Raw genomic sequence first — 17,029 nt, 5'->3', positions numbered from 1 at the left:
GCACCCAGAGTGACTCAATGGGGGACACATGAGCTCACATGTGACCTCTCTTCCCAAAACCTGTCAGAAAGGCCAATTTGGACTGCTTCTGCCTTGATGTGGGAGCAGGATGTAGACTTGCCCCTCAAAGCCAGCAGACGCCAGAACCCGTGCTGAAGCCTGTGGCACGGAATACGGTCACCACAGCTAAACCCAAGAATTATGTTAACACCTTACCAGGAGGCGGGCCACAGTGATCAGAGGACCAGAGCTGGTCTTTGCAAAGTGAAATAAAAGCCTACAGGCACGAGGCAGGTAATACAAATGACCAAGATGGGTCGCATAGGGAATGTGAATTTGTTGCCAACACTCAAAAATCCCTAAACTTTATGTAAAAATCCAGCTGGTTTTCCCTTAAATGAGCAGAATGTGTGGGAACTTCTGGCCTATATTCTACCATGGAGACAAACAGCTACAGCCCAGTAGGGCCATCCCTTCAGTTAGGCACGCTTTCCCATTTGCCACAGACCTCGCAACTCCTCTGAAGAATTCATGGTGCAATTTAGTCATTTCTTACTTGCCTGGGTTGTGACTCTTGGGCCGGGGTGTCCTTACAACCTGCTTCATTGGGACATTCCCAGTTCAGGCCTGCGGTCCTCATTAACAGCACCCCTTTACTCTTAAAAGCCCAGTTGGACATTAAATTATATGGTCACCCTAGGCATAATACACAAGCCAAACCACACACACACACACACACACAGATGACCCCTGAATTCACACAACTACATGTGAAGCACAGAACCCTGTTATAAAGTGATTTTATTAAATTGATTTGGACATACTGTAGGTCAAATAATATTTTCCGAAGATAACAATTATGGACTTTAAAGCTCGACATAAAATTAGTAGCTTCAAAAGTGTTAGTCATATTCCCCAGCAACAGCATGATAAAATAATTCAACTATGTAGAAATATAGAACTCTAGGACTAGCTGGAAACTCGGAAATCATTTAGCCTAATGTCCTCATTTTGTGAGAAAACTAGACTCAACGATTAGGCAATCTGCCCAAGCTCACACACCTAATAGTAATAAAGCTAGAAATCAAACCGATTTTTCCTAAAACTAAAATCCTACTGATGATATTTCAGCTGTCTCTCTACCAACTAAAAGTCTAGGCGGTTCTCTAATGCCGCAGGCTACCGTGACATGGACGAGGGTAAGACACTACAGTAAATCGTAGTCGAGGGTGTCAGGCCTGGAAGGGGCTTCACCCAGGAACTAGGCTGGCCCTCTCCTGGTCAAGGAGGACACGCAGGAGAAGGGACTTCCCAAAGGCTGTGAACATAGCTGTCTGGATGAGAATCCAGAGAGGAACACATTTATCCCCAAAGCCCATCTCTAGTTTCGTGGCCCATCCTTTAAATTATGTGCTCCTTTTAAATCTCCTTTACGCCTTGAGGTTTCAGGTACACAAAAACCCCTTCCAGTCAAACAGAAGAAATTAATTCAAATATGAAGAGAAAATCAAGCTTTGTTTCAGTATTTTGATGACTATTTAGGGTAGTTCATTCCCAACCTCTTAAGACAGTTGACAGACACCATGAACCTGCTCACCCATTTCAGAGCTTCAAAGATCCTTAACTTCCCCCAAGACTTCCTGAGCATAAGGACTACATGTGGGAATCAATGGAAACAGGAATGAGAAGAGAAACAAAGTTAAAAATTAGTTGCTTTTTGTTCTTGTCATTGGGGACTTTTGGTCTTCTATACATTCCTTGAGTTCTTCCACATGAGTTTTTAATATCAATCTAGCCACAATAAAAGAAAAGAAAAGAAAAGAAAAAAGAAAGAAAACAAAAGGAAATAAAAGGAAAGGAAAGAAAGAAAGAAAAAGAAAAAAGGGCCTATAAACAAAAAAAGGGGCCTATAAACGACGGGATACTGAGCAGCTCAGTATCTCTCCCCTCCCTGTGGCTCGCTCCACCCTAGCACCGGGCCGCCTTCTGCTCCTAAACACAACAGCAGGGCTGACCAGCAATGCTCCCAGCCTTGTGCGCTTCACTCCAATGCCCCCCTCAGAAAGGCCTTCCCTGACCGCTAATGATGCCCCACCCCCACCCCACCCCCACTCTAAATCATCACCCTAGTTTATTTTCTTCATAGCACTTAATCACTATCTCAAACTACATTATGTATTTGCTTACTTGCGTATCCTTTGTCTCCTCCACCAGAAGTAAACTCCATGAGAGTAGGGCCCTTGTCTGTCTTAGTGGTATTCCCAGCACCTAGCACAGTGCCTGGCACATAGGAGGTGTTCAATAAATACTTGTTGAATGAATGAAGAAAGGAAAGGAGAGAGTGAGTGACATAGACATTCATGCCTAAAAATGAAGGGATACATAATCCTCAATGAAGGTATCGAGGACTCCTACACACACATTACTGCCCCAAATTACAGAAACAGAGACTAAATATTAGTGACTCCTCCCACCATCTTCTCCTACAGTCTCCCCTAGCTGGTAAAAGGAGCTCCATGCAAAAGGAGCCCAAGAGGGCAGTTCTGGATGGAGAGAAGTTCCAACTTTGCTTCCTTGCTTCTTCCTATTTACATTCAGCTATTTCCAAAAAAATTCAAGTTAAAAATATGTGATGTAGCCACTAGAAAATTAAGTCTAACATAGAGACACAGTGATTAGTAGAATCCACAACATGTTTAAAACAAAGTTCAAGAAAAGTTCAAGGGCATGTATGTCTGCCAGTGATTTCTCTGATGGGCCAAGTGAATGGAAATTATGAGTCACCTAAAATCTAAAATGAGATTTAATGCCATCTAGGAAGGGGTGGATATTTACGGGTACTGTGAAGACATACAGGTAAAGTGGGGTCAGAAGTAATGGGATATATGGAACAATATGTAGGAGCTGAACCACGGAATAACCTCAGAAATACCAGAACACTGTCTTTGTGGGAGCTTTGCATTTCAAATGCATTAGCCAGTATGCCTGAATCGAGAGAAGGAAGGGCATGAGCTCCTGAAGGGGGCGATGTCTGGGGTAAGGTTTAGGTAAAGTGTAGACAGATGGTGACTCAGGAGGCTAGGCAATGATAGTTTCCTGTGTCATTTCCCACTACTGAGGCATCATGCCCAAATCCCAGGAAACATACACCCATGACTGGGACTTACAGCCCATCTTGGGCAGACACTCAGAGGGATTCCAGATTTAAAGTCAAGTTGTGGAACACACGTGGCATGAATCAAAAAAAAACCCAACCTCACATATGCCTCTTCAAAAAGAATGTCCTGCTGGGGCTTGCTGCAAAAATTTCTTGGGTCAATGTAGGTATTTACAGGGTTTCCTTCCTAGTGGCACTTATGGGTTTCAAGATTTTTAAATCTTAGCAAAACGCTCTATATAACTGATATTTTGAGATGGTTTCTCTCCTTTGTGTGCACTCTCTGGTGGATGCAGAGGCTGGTGCTCTGACTGAAGGCCTTCCCACACTCATCACATTTAAAAGGTTTCTCCCCAGTGTGCACTCTCTGGTGGATGCAGAGACTCGAGCTCTGGCTGAAGGCCTTCCCACACCCACAACATCTGTAGGGCTTCTCCCCAGTGTGTACTCTCTGATGGATGCAGAGGCTCGAGCTCTGGCTGAAGGCCTTCCCACACTCATAACATTTATAGGGCTTCTCTCCTGTGTGAACTCTCTGATGCATGCAGAGGCTAGAAGTGTGCCTGAAGGCCTTCCCACACTCTTCACATTTAAAGGGTTTCTCTCCGGTGTGGACTCTCTGATGCATGCAGAGGTTTGAACTATTACTAAAGCCCCTTCCACACTCACTACAGACATAGGGTTTCTCACCTGTATGAACTCTCATGTGAATTTGAAGATGTGAGCTCCAATTGAAGGCTTTGCCACACTCATAGCATTTATAGGGCTTCTCCACTGTGTGGATTTTCTTATGTCTGTTAAGTTTTGTTGTAGTACTAAAATCCTTACCACAATCATCACATTTATAGACCTTCTCTCCTGTGTGGTCTCTCCAATGAATATGAAGTTCTGATATATGAAAGAAACCCTTGTCACACTTGTCACATTTATGGGGCTTCTCAGCAGTGTGAATTTTCTGATGCATAAAAAGATCTGCTCTCTCAGAGAAAAATTCCCTACACATGGGGCACTTGTAGATCATTTTTCCTATTTGGTATCGTGATTTAGAGGAGAAAATTTCTGTATGACTATTATAGTTACAGGATTGCTATTTCATAGAGTCTCTTATTTGGCCATTCTGGCAGTTTATCTCAAGCTTGCTCTATTAGGTAGGTCTAAGGTTGGCCTAAGCTTCTCCCTGCCTGTCTTTCTATGGAAGATTTCTTCCTGCATAGTGCTCCTCACTCAGTATTATTATTGATCATAAAGTGACATTTACTTCCACGTGAATTCTGTAACTCATTAACACAGAACTTTCCTTTAGATCCTGAGTTGTCAACATTCCAAGGGGCTCCCAAGGTGCAAACCTCTGTGTTTTTAAGCCCCTGGAATCTTCCTTTTGTAGAACAATCTCGTACTTTCCACTTCTAGAAAAAGGACTGTACAGTGTCCCCAGTGGTGGAGAGTGAGATACTGCGTGTTGGTCTCGATCCCCTGGAGCCTCCCTTTGAAGAGTCAGTAGGACATTCTGTCTCCTACACATCAGACAGGAGCCTTCCCAGGAAGCAAGCTCCTCGGGTTCCAGGTGTGCCAATCCTTCCTCCTGGGGATTCCCTACATGGATCTCACTCCAGTCTCCTGTAACAGAAACATAAGTAAATATGTTGAAAATGCCTCTTTTAGAGAAAATTGGTATTGGTTCCATAATTAATTTCATATAAATGTGACAGCAAGCAATACAGACCTTTTTTGATCTTGAGGAAGAAGCTCTCTTATCGTCCAGAGAGATGTATCTCTTGGATTTGCAGGTCTGAAGAAGAGAATTTGTAGATATCATGCTCCTGTTCATAGCCCAAATATATAATCCATTCATAACCACTTATTGTAATTATCTAAACAACATCAAGGGAATATTATTGAAAAAGAAAAGAAATACTCAGAAGACCTGAATATGAGGAGCAGCTAGCTGTCCTACATAAAGGAGCAAGAAGGGAAACTGTATCTGCTTTGAATTTCAGAAAGGACAAGGTTTGCTTTAGAACTAAAACATCCCATTTGAGTAGCCTTCCAATCTATAGAAAGAATAAATATATGACATATTGGTATTGAATGTCATTCCCTTACTGTATTGTCCTCAGTGGTTTCCTGAGGTACTTAAATTCCAAACCCTTCAGCGAAAACTCAAGGCTCTGCATGACCTTGTCTCCACTCTCTCCCACACCTTGCTGTGCCTTCTGTTTCAGTCCTCAACACCTCAAGCTGGTGCCTGAAATGCTTTCTTCCCAACCTGGTGTGTGGCTTGCTGTGTCAGCTGCCCCTCCCTTACCTGAAGAAGGTCCCTGGCTGAGACTATTTTAATTTCTTGCTTGATTCCTTCGAAGCATATAGAACTTGTAATCATCTTATTGTTCCTTGGTCTTTGACACATCTCCTGTACTGGGATGTAAATGCCATGAGGAAGGAACTCTGTATGTTGCTCACTGTTCCATTTCAGTGAAAGGGAGGTGTTCAATTAATATTTGTTGAATGCATCTACAGAATATTTTAGGACACCCTCTCTCCTCCAGCAGACATATCATGCTTCATTCACTCTGGTAAAAGGCACATTTCCCAGTGCCCTACTACCCGTGTTTTGACAACTAACATGAGATGAAATATACAACAAATAGAATGATCAGAAAATAAAATAAATCCCAAAATACTCTATTTTGAACTCCTGTGAGGTTTAGGACTATATTTTAACAATCTTTTCATCTCTTGTATGCTATAATCAGTAAGTAAGTGATACTTCAATTAATTAATTAAATGACATCAACAGACCTTCTTAAAGTAACACTTTCAATAGTATGTTCCATATAAAGACAGGGTAGTGAGCAAATGAGGAGAACTCTTCAACATTAAAGTAGCAAAATAAATTGGACTGCTTTTAAGTGGAAATGTTAGGATTATGAAATTGAACCAGATGCCCAAAATTCAGCAAAAATATAGTCAGTGGCTAGAAAAATTATATATGCACTTATCCTTTATTCTATAACCACACTTCTAGAGATACATCCCAAGATACATTAGCAAAAACAGGAAGTGACTGATGTCCTAAGTAATTCATTGAGGCAGAACCTGTCACAGCAAAACTGCAGACAAACTCAGGCCTATCGGTGGGGACTCCAATCAACTCTAGTACTTCCTCATAGTAAAATGCTGCTTAGCTGCTCAAAAACAAGGAATGAGGAAGAACACTCTGCAATGAAGTGGAGCAAACCCCAGTCTACCATGTAGGGATCAAGACAAGACAGAACAGCATATATATATAATATGTTGACTTTTGGACAAAGCAGGGATGCAAATGTAAATGTATGTATTTGTTCATATGACGTGCACAAATTCCCAAGGAGGACAACACAAAACCAAATGTAAGCAGTTATCTGTGGAAGATAAAGGAGCAAAGATGAAGTAAAACTTTTCTGAATGTACCTTGTTATGTAGTTTTGGCTTTGGAAACATGTTTATATATATTCCAAAAATAAAATCAAAAGCAGGAGAATAATAAGTAGAATCTTAAAACAAATGAAGAGAAGAAAATTAATTTTTAAGCTGTTAACATCCACAAATGGCATCTAAGGACAGCATGCTATATATAGAAGGACATATTCTGTCAACAAAAAAAGCTGCAAAGAAATCAAACTTCTTTCAATAGTCTGTTAGCTATAACAACACTGGTGTGTTCATAAACTAAGATTAAGTAATAAGTAATTTTGTTAAGGTTGTTAGGAACAAAAAGTCAATATAAGACAAACCAAATACAAACATAAAATCAAAGTTAAGGGAAAAAAATCATCCAACATAAAAGTTGATTTATCAGTTTGAATTCATGTCCTTTTTTAGCTCTATCCACTAAAAAGACTTAGTAGCAATGACAACCAACAGGAAAACACCCTTCCCTTAAATACCCTTCTCCACCAAAAGACACAGGGATCCTTGGAGGAGCAGCTGATTTCAAGGCCAGAACAGCATTCTACAAAATAAGCCCAGGACATCTCATTATTCCAGAAAGCGAGAGAGCAAGAGAGTCATGCCAAAGAAACACCAATGCCAATTTATGAAAGACTCCCATTGGCCAAAAATGGGACAACTGACCAACAAAAGGAATAATGAACCCAATCTACTGAAACAAATTAAATATACAAAACTTCAGGAGTTCACAATGATCTCAGGGGTGAGGAATGGGGGTAGAGGAGAGCAGAGAGAGAAAGAGAAGGACAGACATACACAGGGACAAAGATTCAAGGCATTGAACAAAACTGGAAATAACTAGGCTACTTTTTACCCAATTTTACAAAAATTGGCATTTGAGAGGAAAGAAATATGCCTCCATCCTATCTTTACCCTAAGAACTTTTTAAAAAGATTTCTTTATTTTAGAGAGCGATGGTGGAGGAGAGGGGCAGAGAAAGAAGAAGAGAGAGAATCTCAAGCAGACATCCCACTGAGCATGGAGCCCAATGTAAGGCTCAATCTCACAACCCTGAGATCACAATCTGATCTGCAATCAAGAGCTAAATACCTGACTATGCCATCCAGGCACCCCTCTGTGAACTATCTTTTGAGGTAATGCACAACCCCGCTAGTAAATGTATAATCCTAATGAAATACCTGACCATGAGCAGGAACTTTACATTGCAAGGATCAGGCTGTTATCACCTAAACCCACTCACCAATTTTAGCATAACTCAAAAGAGGAGCAACCAGACCTGTGTGCCCCCAGTGCAATGTGATAGGAAACATACAGCATCATTCTAAAATATTCTTGCCAAAAGATTGAACCAGGACCTAACCAAGATTCTAGACATTATTTTTATTTAAAGGGAGTAAGGAGGGATAGAAAAAAATGCCAGGAATCAAGCAGAAAAATATCAAAGTATAAAGCCTGTCCAGAGGACAGTTGCCTGTTGTCCCAATAAGTAAATGGCCTGGAAACGGGGAGGCCTAAGGGAGAGCTACTCCAAAGAGACTCAACACCTAACAATCAAATGTAACATGAGGACCTTCTTTGGCATCTGATTCCAATAAGCCAGCTGCTGAAAGGAGACAAGTGAGGAAACATGATTAGGGATGGGGTATCACATTGTACAAGAAATGTGGCCAACTGTGTTAGACATGCTAATGCCACTAGAACCATATAAACAAATGTCAGTGTTCTCAGAGATGTATAATGACGTTTGCAGGAATGAAGTGACAATAGATGGGTGGGCGCTGGGTCTTCAAATGCTTCAGGAAAATAAAAAAGTAAAAAAGGACACTAAAATGTGGCAAAAACATGGTCACTATTAAAGCTAAGTAATGGATACATAATGATGGATAAATGATAAATAAAATGTACTTCTGTATGTATCTGAAGTTTTTTAGGATAAAAAAAATCGGTTAATGCTGAGAAGCACTACTGATTAGAGAATACAGGAGATGAAAAGATCAAGAAGACAGTCTTTTCCTGCTCCTCTTGCAACCAGAACCAGGTACACTGTATAGACAGGAAACTGAACTAAACAAATATGATCTCCCAAACAGCTAACTTCTCTAACCAACTCTGAGCACATAAGAATGTGCACAGCATCACAGATGTCCCTGGGGAGAGAGGAGTCCATGGCTTCAGGGCAGGGACAAGTGGAGGACAAAGGCACAGTGCCACACTCCACCCTCTGTCCCTCATCAGCCAACCCAGACACTACAGGGCTCGCCTCACCTGGAAATGAAGCAGTGAGGGTCAGGGCATCCATCGAGACTGGTCACAGGAGAGACAGACTCTGCTCAGAGGGCAAAAACTCCACCTTGAAGTTCAAGGACACAAAATTCCTACATGAACTCCCACCAGAGTTTCCAAGGGGGAATCAATTACCATTCCTTCTAGGTAAAAATGCTCAGACATACCTGTAAGTCTTACCCCATTGTGGGAGTGGGGGTAGGGTAACCTACACTATGCAGGAAAAAGGAAAAAAAAAGATAAAGCAAGATAAACTCCAGCCAATTTCTCATGTTACCAACTAAAGAACAGCAGGACAAACAACAGTAAAAAGGATCCCTACCATTAACCTTCTTAAACATCATTTGCCCCACTGCGCCCATACGTATAAAGGAGACTAGAAAGTAAGGGAGCAGATATGAGCTACAAAATCCTACAAATCACAAATGCACGTGTTGCCAAGATTCTCTCATTCAAAACATGTCTCATAGCCAATATCCTAGAAGAGGTTTGAAAGGGACAGACTGTAAGACCACAGGACCACCTTTCTGACCCCAGAGGAAGGAGCCTTGCCCTGAGGTCTCCTGGCACTGCTCAGGGCAACATTTAGTCTCTCCATGAGACCTCAGGAGTGCCCCCCAGTAGTATGGGGATTCAACCTACAGTGGGGAAGAGCTGCTCAAAGAGGAAGAGTTTGCTGAGAATTGAGAGAAAACTGCTTCAATTTAGTTCATGAAGTCCCCATCTTCCATTAAAACCATATGATATGGTTTCTTATATCCACTAGAATCTCTGCCTCATTTAAACATTGTGACAAAAAGGAATATCCAAATCACTACTAACCTGTCACTACAGCTAAAAATGAGGGATCAAGGCAGCCTGGGTGGCTCAGCGGTCTAGTGCCGCCTTCGGCCCAGGGCATGATCCTGGAGACCCGGGACTGAGTCCCGCATCGGGCTCCCTGCATGGAGCCTGCTCCTCCTTCTGCCTGTGTCTGCGCCTCTCTCTGTCTCTTGTGAATAAATAAATAAATAAATCTTTTTTAAAAAATGAGGGATCAGTAAATAAATACCTGATGCTAAAATTAACAAGATAGGAAACAACAAATGTTGGAGAGGATGTGGAGAAAGGGAAACCCTCTTGCATTGTTGGTGGGGATGCAAGCTGGTGCAGTCACTCTGGAAAACAGTGTGGAGCTGTTTTAAAAATAGAGTTACCCTATGACCCAGCAATGGCACTGCTGGATATTTACACTAAAGATACAAATGTAGTGAAACGATGGGATACCTGCACCTCAAAGTTCATAGCAGCAATGTCCACAATAGCCAAACATGTGGAGGAGCCACGATATCCTTTGGCAGATGAATGGATAAAGAAGATGTGGTCTATATATACAATGGAATATAACTCAGTTATCAGAAACAATATTTACCATTTAAACATCAACGTGGATAGAGCTGAAGGATATTATGCTGAGTGAAATAACTCAATCAGAGAAAGATGATTATCATATGGTTTCACTCATATGCAGAATATAATAGTGAAAGGGACCAAAAGGGAAAGGAGGGAAACTAAGTAGGGAAAAATTAGAGACAGAGACAAACCATGAGAGACTCCTAACTCTGGGAAACAAAGGGTTGCAGAAGGGGGGGTAGGTGGGGGTATGGGGTAACTGGGTAACAGGTACTAAGGAGGGCACATGATGAGATGAGCACTGAGTGTTATATGTTGGCAAACTGAATTTAAGTAAAAATAAAAAAAAAATACCTGATGCTAAGATATGAAAAAGTACAAAATGAGTCCTAAATACAGAGAAATTGTCCTGATAGCATAGAAGCTCTGAGCTTGGCATTGGGAAGGGCCATCTGTAGGTGGAGGTACAGGATTCATAGCTGGGAGGATAGAGCTTGGCTCCCTTTGAGGGTTGCTCAGGACAAGTACTCCTCAACCTAGGCTGTGAGGCAATGCTAACACTGAACCACAGCCTGAGGCCATGGGAGACACACAGGACCCCTGTACTGTGGCGGAAGGAGCCCTCTCTGGTCACACCTGCAGGGGGCAAATGTCAAGAAGAAGGACAGAGGACATTGATTTTCTTCCCAAACTTCAGCCTGAGTCTGAAGCAGAATACAGATAAACAGTCCTTTGGCCCTAGAAGAAGCTCATGATGCTCTGCTGGGAGGAGTGGATGTGTATTTTAAAAGCGAGATTAAACACACTTTTGCATACACCTCTTCCATATATTACTCTTCTTTATACGGCAGACCAAAAAAAATGCTGTTTTGCCTGGGGGGGGGGGGGAAGAGTGCACTAGTTTTTCATGAATTTCTTGTTAAAATGATCCTATGGTTGTAATCTGAGAACTCAAAGTAGAAGGACCCAGTCTCCACAGAGCAGGTGTTGGAGAACAGAGATGCAAATGACTGTGACACATGGACAGAAAGCATCCCACAGGGACCTTGGGTGCCAAGAAGACAGAAGGCATTAGAGGAATGCCAGCCATTCAACCACAGAGGGGAAGGTTGGGGCACTGTGACTGATGTTCCAGAAGGCTGGACCATACTCCATACAAGCTAGACATAAAATCAAGACTAATACACTGACTCAGCAAGGGAGAAAAATCTAGTTCTGTTCCTACAGTAACAAGCAGCCAAGAACAAGCAGTCTGCACACATGTGTGAGGCCAGATGCTGCATAGCACTTTGTGGTGCTGTTCTGGAGGAGGCTGTGACACAGGAACTACAGAGACACAGACAGCTGGCAGTGGCACCGGTGACAATGGAGAGACAATCACTGCAGAGCCACTAAAACCTCCCAGCCAGACTCATGAGAACATTGGCCTCCAGAAAGGCATGCCAGTGGATAGCAGCCCAGAGCCAGAGAGCCTGAGGACCATGTCTTCTCAGCGGTGGCAACAGAGCAAGGGTGGGCGCTGGTGAGGGAGAGGGTCTGGTATGGGGATGGGACAGGTTGCCTTGGAAAGACTGGGGAATGAAGATGCAGGGCAGACGCTGTGTGAATGAAGTTCAACGCAAAGGATGGAAGGGATTTAAAAGTATATTTCTACTTAGTCTTAGAATAGTAGGCACAATTTTGCAACTGATTATTTAAATCAGGATAATGTAGATACACTAGCCTATCACACACACACACACGTGTGCACACACACAAAGAGTTTTCTATGCCATCAGTCAGTCAAAATATGAAGGAGCAAGAGGTTTGGAGGCCAAGGACAGACATCTGTATTATGTACATTCTTCCTTCTCAAATGCTGGCTGCACCAGTGCTATGTTACCAGTGAGATGCTGATACCCAATATGGAGTCACCCACAAAACCTAACAGGCTGCTTCTCATGTGAACAAAGAAGTAAAGGAGCACATGAAGCAACAACAGCAGACAACAATGGGTTTGAACTTGGGTGAAGGGTACACACAGGGGTACATTTTGTTATTTCTTTACTTTTTAAGTTTATCTGAAATTTCCCATAAGAAAAAGAAAGAAAACCAGTAAGCCTTTGCTTATGAGATGCCTGTAACGAAGATCTGAAGCCAGGAGACAGATACACACCAGCCTGTGGAATCACAGAGCTACAATGATTCTGCCAGCAGGGATATCACTAACCCAAGGAACCCCAGAGGCACATCCCTGCACGGAGACAAGGATGCTCCCGTACACATGAATTAGCAGCTGACCCGTCTCTAGGGAAACCCTATCATTTGACCACAATACCCTGTCCTTCCAGCTTTCTGACTCTGCTAATCCGACAGCATCTTTCCTTTGTTCCCAGAGGACCTCCAGTCTGCTTTTCATGGTTTTCTGTTCCACTAATCAGACCCTGTCTGCCTTCTCCTCCCATTTCCTCTCCTGGCGCAGACTCTGAGGCCCCACCCCTCTCACTGCCCCACCCTTCTCTTGCACCACCATTCCAAAACCATACCTCAGCTCTGTCATCACCAGTAACAATACCACCATCTCTAAAATCCATTCAAGCTACCCACACTCTGACCACCCGGTGCTTTGGCCCCTGCCAGCTAACTGGATCCTTTGCCTGGAGATTCACAAGCACTAACCTTTCCACATTTCTCCCGTCAGTTGCTTCCCTCCCCATCCGTCCACTGAGAGAGCTCCTTTCCTGCATTCACTGCTAGCTCTCTTGTCACCTTCTCCCTGTTATACCATTTTAGTAACACCCCAACCTTCTTAAATCCAGTTCTCCACCTGTCCATGCAGGCACCTGAGCAGCTAAATGATGCCAGCCTTTACTGAATCCATGATGACAAACCTCAAATAGGCAATAGGCCTTCACAAACTCCTCTGTAAGTCTCTAGTTCACACTTCCCAGTATTACCAATTGCTTCTTTGCAGTTGTAATAGCAATGCCCCTGGTACCTTCTTTTTTCCTCGAATCTCCTATACCTCCTCCACCTCCCTCTCTTGGGGCTGAGAACCTGCCACAATAATTGAGAAAACAGAAGCAACTTGATAGCAGTGTCCTCATTTTGCCATAGGTGATCCTGGAGCTGGCTGCATCTGCACCTACGTGCCTCCTGCAGCAGAGTGCCCTGCTCCTCACGAGCCAGTCCTTCCACTGGTGCAGTCAGCACCTCCTGAGGCCTTCTCCAAATTAAATCCTGTGATGATTCTCTTTACCATCAACAATTTCATCCTACATAGTGGTCCATTCCCACACAAAAATGTTCTAGATCCCCCTTCCTGAAACAAACTTCTCTGTGATCCCACAGCCCTACACTACCTATCAGCCAAATACCCACTCTCTTTCACGGTAAAACTTCTCGGGATCTTCATGCTTCACATTCTCTCAATCAGGTTTCTGTCTGTACTCTTTCCTGAAAACCACTCTTATCCAGGCTGTTGCAATCTCCACATCGCCAAATCCAATGGGCACTGTCCTTGTCTACTAGGTGGGACCACATGACATAACTTCTGTGGCTTGTATCATGGCTCCTTGCCAGCTGTCCTGCTCCCTCACTAGCCACTCCTTGTTTCCTTTACTGGACACTCCTCCTCTGCTTGAACTTCTAAAATGGAGGGGTGCTACAGGGCTCTAATGAGGGCCTCCCTTATTTTCCAAGTCTATAACTTCTCTTCAAGCTTTCAGTCTCACCCAGTTACCTGAGCTAAAATGCCATCCTGAGGTTGGCTCCCAACTTTTACTTCCAGCCCAGGATTACATGACAAACAGCACCCCCAAACCCAAGCCCTCAGCTTGCTCCCTCCTCACTCTCTCAGCCCAGGGATGTCCACACAGGGAGCTCTTCTCACTTCCTCTTCCCTGCATCTACCTCCCTCCATGACTTCTGTCCACTTGCCTGGCCCTGTCTCCACGGCCACAACAGCCAACCTCAACCAATCTCAGACAAAGCCCACAGCTGCTCAATCGGCCATCTCTCGGCTTTACTCCTGTGCCTCCACAAGTCGTCAACCCACTGTTTTAAACCACGCCACGCCCTGCTTCAGCCCTCCACTGCTCTTTAAAGTGCACACTCCTTTCTCCAGGGCACATGTGGGATATCCAATCTCACCCCCACACCCTCTTGCACACTACACATCACTTCACTGGTTCCCTTTCCAGTCTTCTAACTCGTCAAGCCTGCTCCCCCTCAGCGCCTCAAATGCTCCCCTGCCCACGCATCTCCCCAATCCTCTGGGAGCTGGCGTCTTCTCAGCAGTTAGGGCGTCTCAGAGGGCGGTGCTCCATCAACCACTTTAGACTGATTCACCTCCTACCCTGCAGGCTCTCCCAGCACAGGGTTATGCTGGACTTTCTTCACTGTCCTTTACCGACAGCTGCCTGAGTTAGTTTGTGTATTCAGGGATGCATTTCCTTGTCTGCTGTCTTCCTCGCCCAGTCTCGAGTGCCAGCTCCCAACCAGCAACAACTGTAGAGAACCAGTGACCTTAGTGAACATCTAAGACTCCTTCTGTCTTCCATGGAGCACCAAGCAACAAACGTTTAGCGAGTATGTTGAGTACCCTCAACAGCATGAACACACTTAGACCCCTCCTATGTAGAAACTACAGTCCAGCAGGGAGGCAGACCTCATCAAAGATGTCCACAAGAAATGTAAACCCAAACTATGCTAAGTGCTGTGAAGCGGCCTTGGACGGTGCTCTGAGAACCCGTGACTGTAAGGACGATGGGGCTGACGTGGTCAGGAGGGTCAGAGAAGACCACCCCAAAGCAGTGGCGTTAAGAGTAACAAATGAGAGGAAAGCAAGGGTACTTGGGGGTGAACACACTAGAGATTATCTTACTTAGTAGCCTAGGATAGAAAGGATGGTAACCTGCATCAAAGCAGTGGTGTAGAGATAAAAAGATTTTAGCAGATGATTTTAAGGCATATTTAGGAAAGAAAAATCGGTCAGATTAGTGAACTGAATACAATGAGTGAGGGAAAAAGGAAATGCCAAGGATGACCCCTAGGTTTTCTGTTTGAATAACTGGGTGGAGGTGGAGCCATTCACTAAGACAGGAAACTCAGGAAAGACCTCAGTTTGGAGATTAAGATCATGACTTCAATTTCAGACATCTATAATATCCAAGAGCAGATGTCAAGGACAGTTGCTGGATGGACGGAAATGGCACTTTGATAAGATGTCAGCACTTTATAAAATACAAATTTGTGAGCCATTAACATGTAGAGGGTAACTGAAGCAGAGGCTGGAATGACGTCACCTCCAGAGAAAGTGCCAGGTAAGAAGTGAAAAGGACCCTCCAAGGTTAAGAGTACATCCTGCATGGTTCCACTTACAGAGTTCAAAACTGGCAAAGCTAGTCTACCCTCTTAGGAACAGAGAAGGCAGAGGAGCTACGACTGGTAAGGAGTAAAGGAGCTCGAGAGTCCTGACCACATGGCTCCCTAAGCTGTGTGCTGGTTTACACAGGTGTATTTACTTCAGAGCTGTGAACACTCATCAAGCTATCCCTTGCAGTTTGGGGCTGTCTATAGTTATGCTTCCAGGAAAAGTTTAGGAAAGAAACAGAAATGGGAAGAATTCCACTGAAAGGGAAAGGCAAAGTATGGGAGAAAAGAATTCCTGGAAAGGCCTGTGGAGAATCAGAGAGTCCACCTGAGAGGGGGAAAGCCAGCCCTCCATTGGCAGAGGGAGGAGGCAAGTGGTGGGAGAGAGCGGGAAGTTGCTCAGTGAGCAGGAAGCAAGGCCATCTGCAGAAAGAGAAGGAGAGGGTAAATGGGTGCTCGGAAGCTTGGGAGTGCAGAGAGGGTCTGAAATGGTTGTGTGCAGAGTAGGAGAGTGGAGTGACCAGAGAAGCATGGGAGGCGGTCATGGGCTTGTCATTCAGGTGCTGTGTAAGGAAGGTAGATGGATGAGTGCCTGCAGGACTGGGTTTTAGCCAAATGGGAATGATAAAAGGACAATGTGGCTGTCTACCTGCAAGAAATCACTGCCTATTCCAAAAGAAATTTTGGCCTTTGAATGCTGACAGGTAAAGTCATAAAACCACCAAGGTTTTCCCATCAACAACTTCAACTGAGCCTTGAGGGCTGCTGGAATGCCAGTAGCCCTCCTTGCCTGCAGCTTCCCTCTGACTCCACCTCTCCCTTCCCTCCCAGCAGATGGTCCCGAGATCACCACTTCTCAGGGAGAAGACAGAGCGCATCAGAGCATTCCCTTCCCTCCCACCACCAAAGCTCAAATGCACACACACTGCCCAGGCCCACTTCTTTCTCCTTTTCCAGGGGAAGAAGTGCCCATGATCCTGTTCACAGTGCATCTCTACACCATTCCTCTCTCAACTGAGTTTTTCTTTCTCATCTTGAATGTATTCTCTGAAATTCAGACTGCTGGCTCAGGAAATCTAGTCATTGAAAATAATTATGCAATTATTTTGTCATAAACTCAAATAAGAATTACCTCTTTTCTTGTTTCTGAGAAAATACAACTACTCCGACTATAAGAAACTTAGAAAGTACTACTGGTCTTTCTATAATTTTAGGGTTGCAAGACTTCCTATAGAACATGAAGTATAAAGTATAAATAATCCCACTCTGTAGTAGCAGACTCTTTCATTTGTGGGTTGCATCTTTCAGCAGAGATCAAACGAACATCCCATCCAGAACTAGATCTGTCAGAACATGCAGGTTATAGTTTTTTCCCTCCAAGGGACAAGGCACACT

General features: G+C 43.8%; 1 protein-coding gene across 5 annotated transcripts in view; it reads right to left on the bottom strand.

Annotated features, from left to right (window-relative positions):
• Positions 1-784: 784 nt before the first annotated feature.
• ZNF664 (zinc finger protein 664) overlaps positions 785-17,029 on the bottom strand; it is a 43,699-nt gene continuing 27,454 nt past the window's right edge. For 4 of the 5 annotated variants that reach the window (XM_041728360.1, XM_041728358.1, XM_041728359.1 and 1 more), the window contains exons 3-4: positions 4,881-4,946; positions 785-4,774 (exon numbers count right to left, since the gene is read on the bottom strand). In XM_041728360.1, the coding sequence (XP_041584294.1) occupies positions 3,393-4,178 (786 nt within the window). In that variant the 5' untranslated portion in view covers positions 4,179-4,774; positions 4,881-4,946 and the 3' untranslated portion in view covers positions 785-3,392. Of the gene's footprint in view, positions 4,775-4,880; positions 4,947-8,872; positions 8,958-17,029 lie in introns of all 5 variants that reach the window. The other variant, XM_041728361.1, reaches the window with a different exon arrangement.

This window comes from Vulpes lagopus, chromosome 14 (genome assembly GCF_018345385.1).
Source record: "Vulpes lagopus strain Blue_001 chromosome 14, ASM1834538v1, whole genome shotgun sequence".
Taxonomy (NCBI): Eukaryota; Metazoa; Chordata; class Mammalia; order Carnivora; family Canidae; genus Vulpes; species Vulpes lagopus.
The sequence above is the reverse complement of the archived record's forward strand: the minus strand, read 5'-3'. Positions and strand labels throughout refer to the sequence as shown.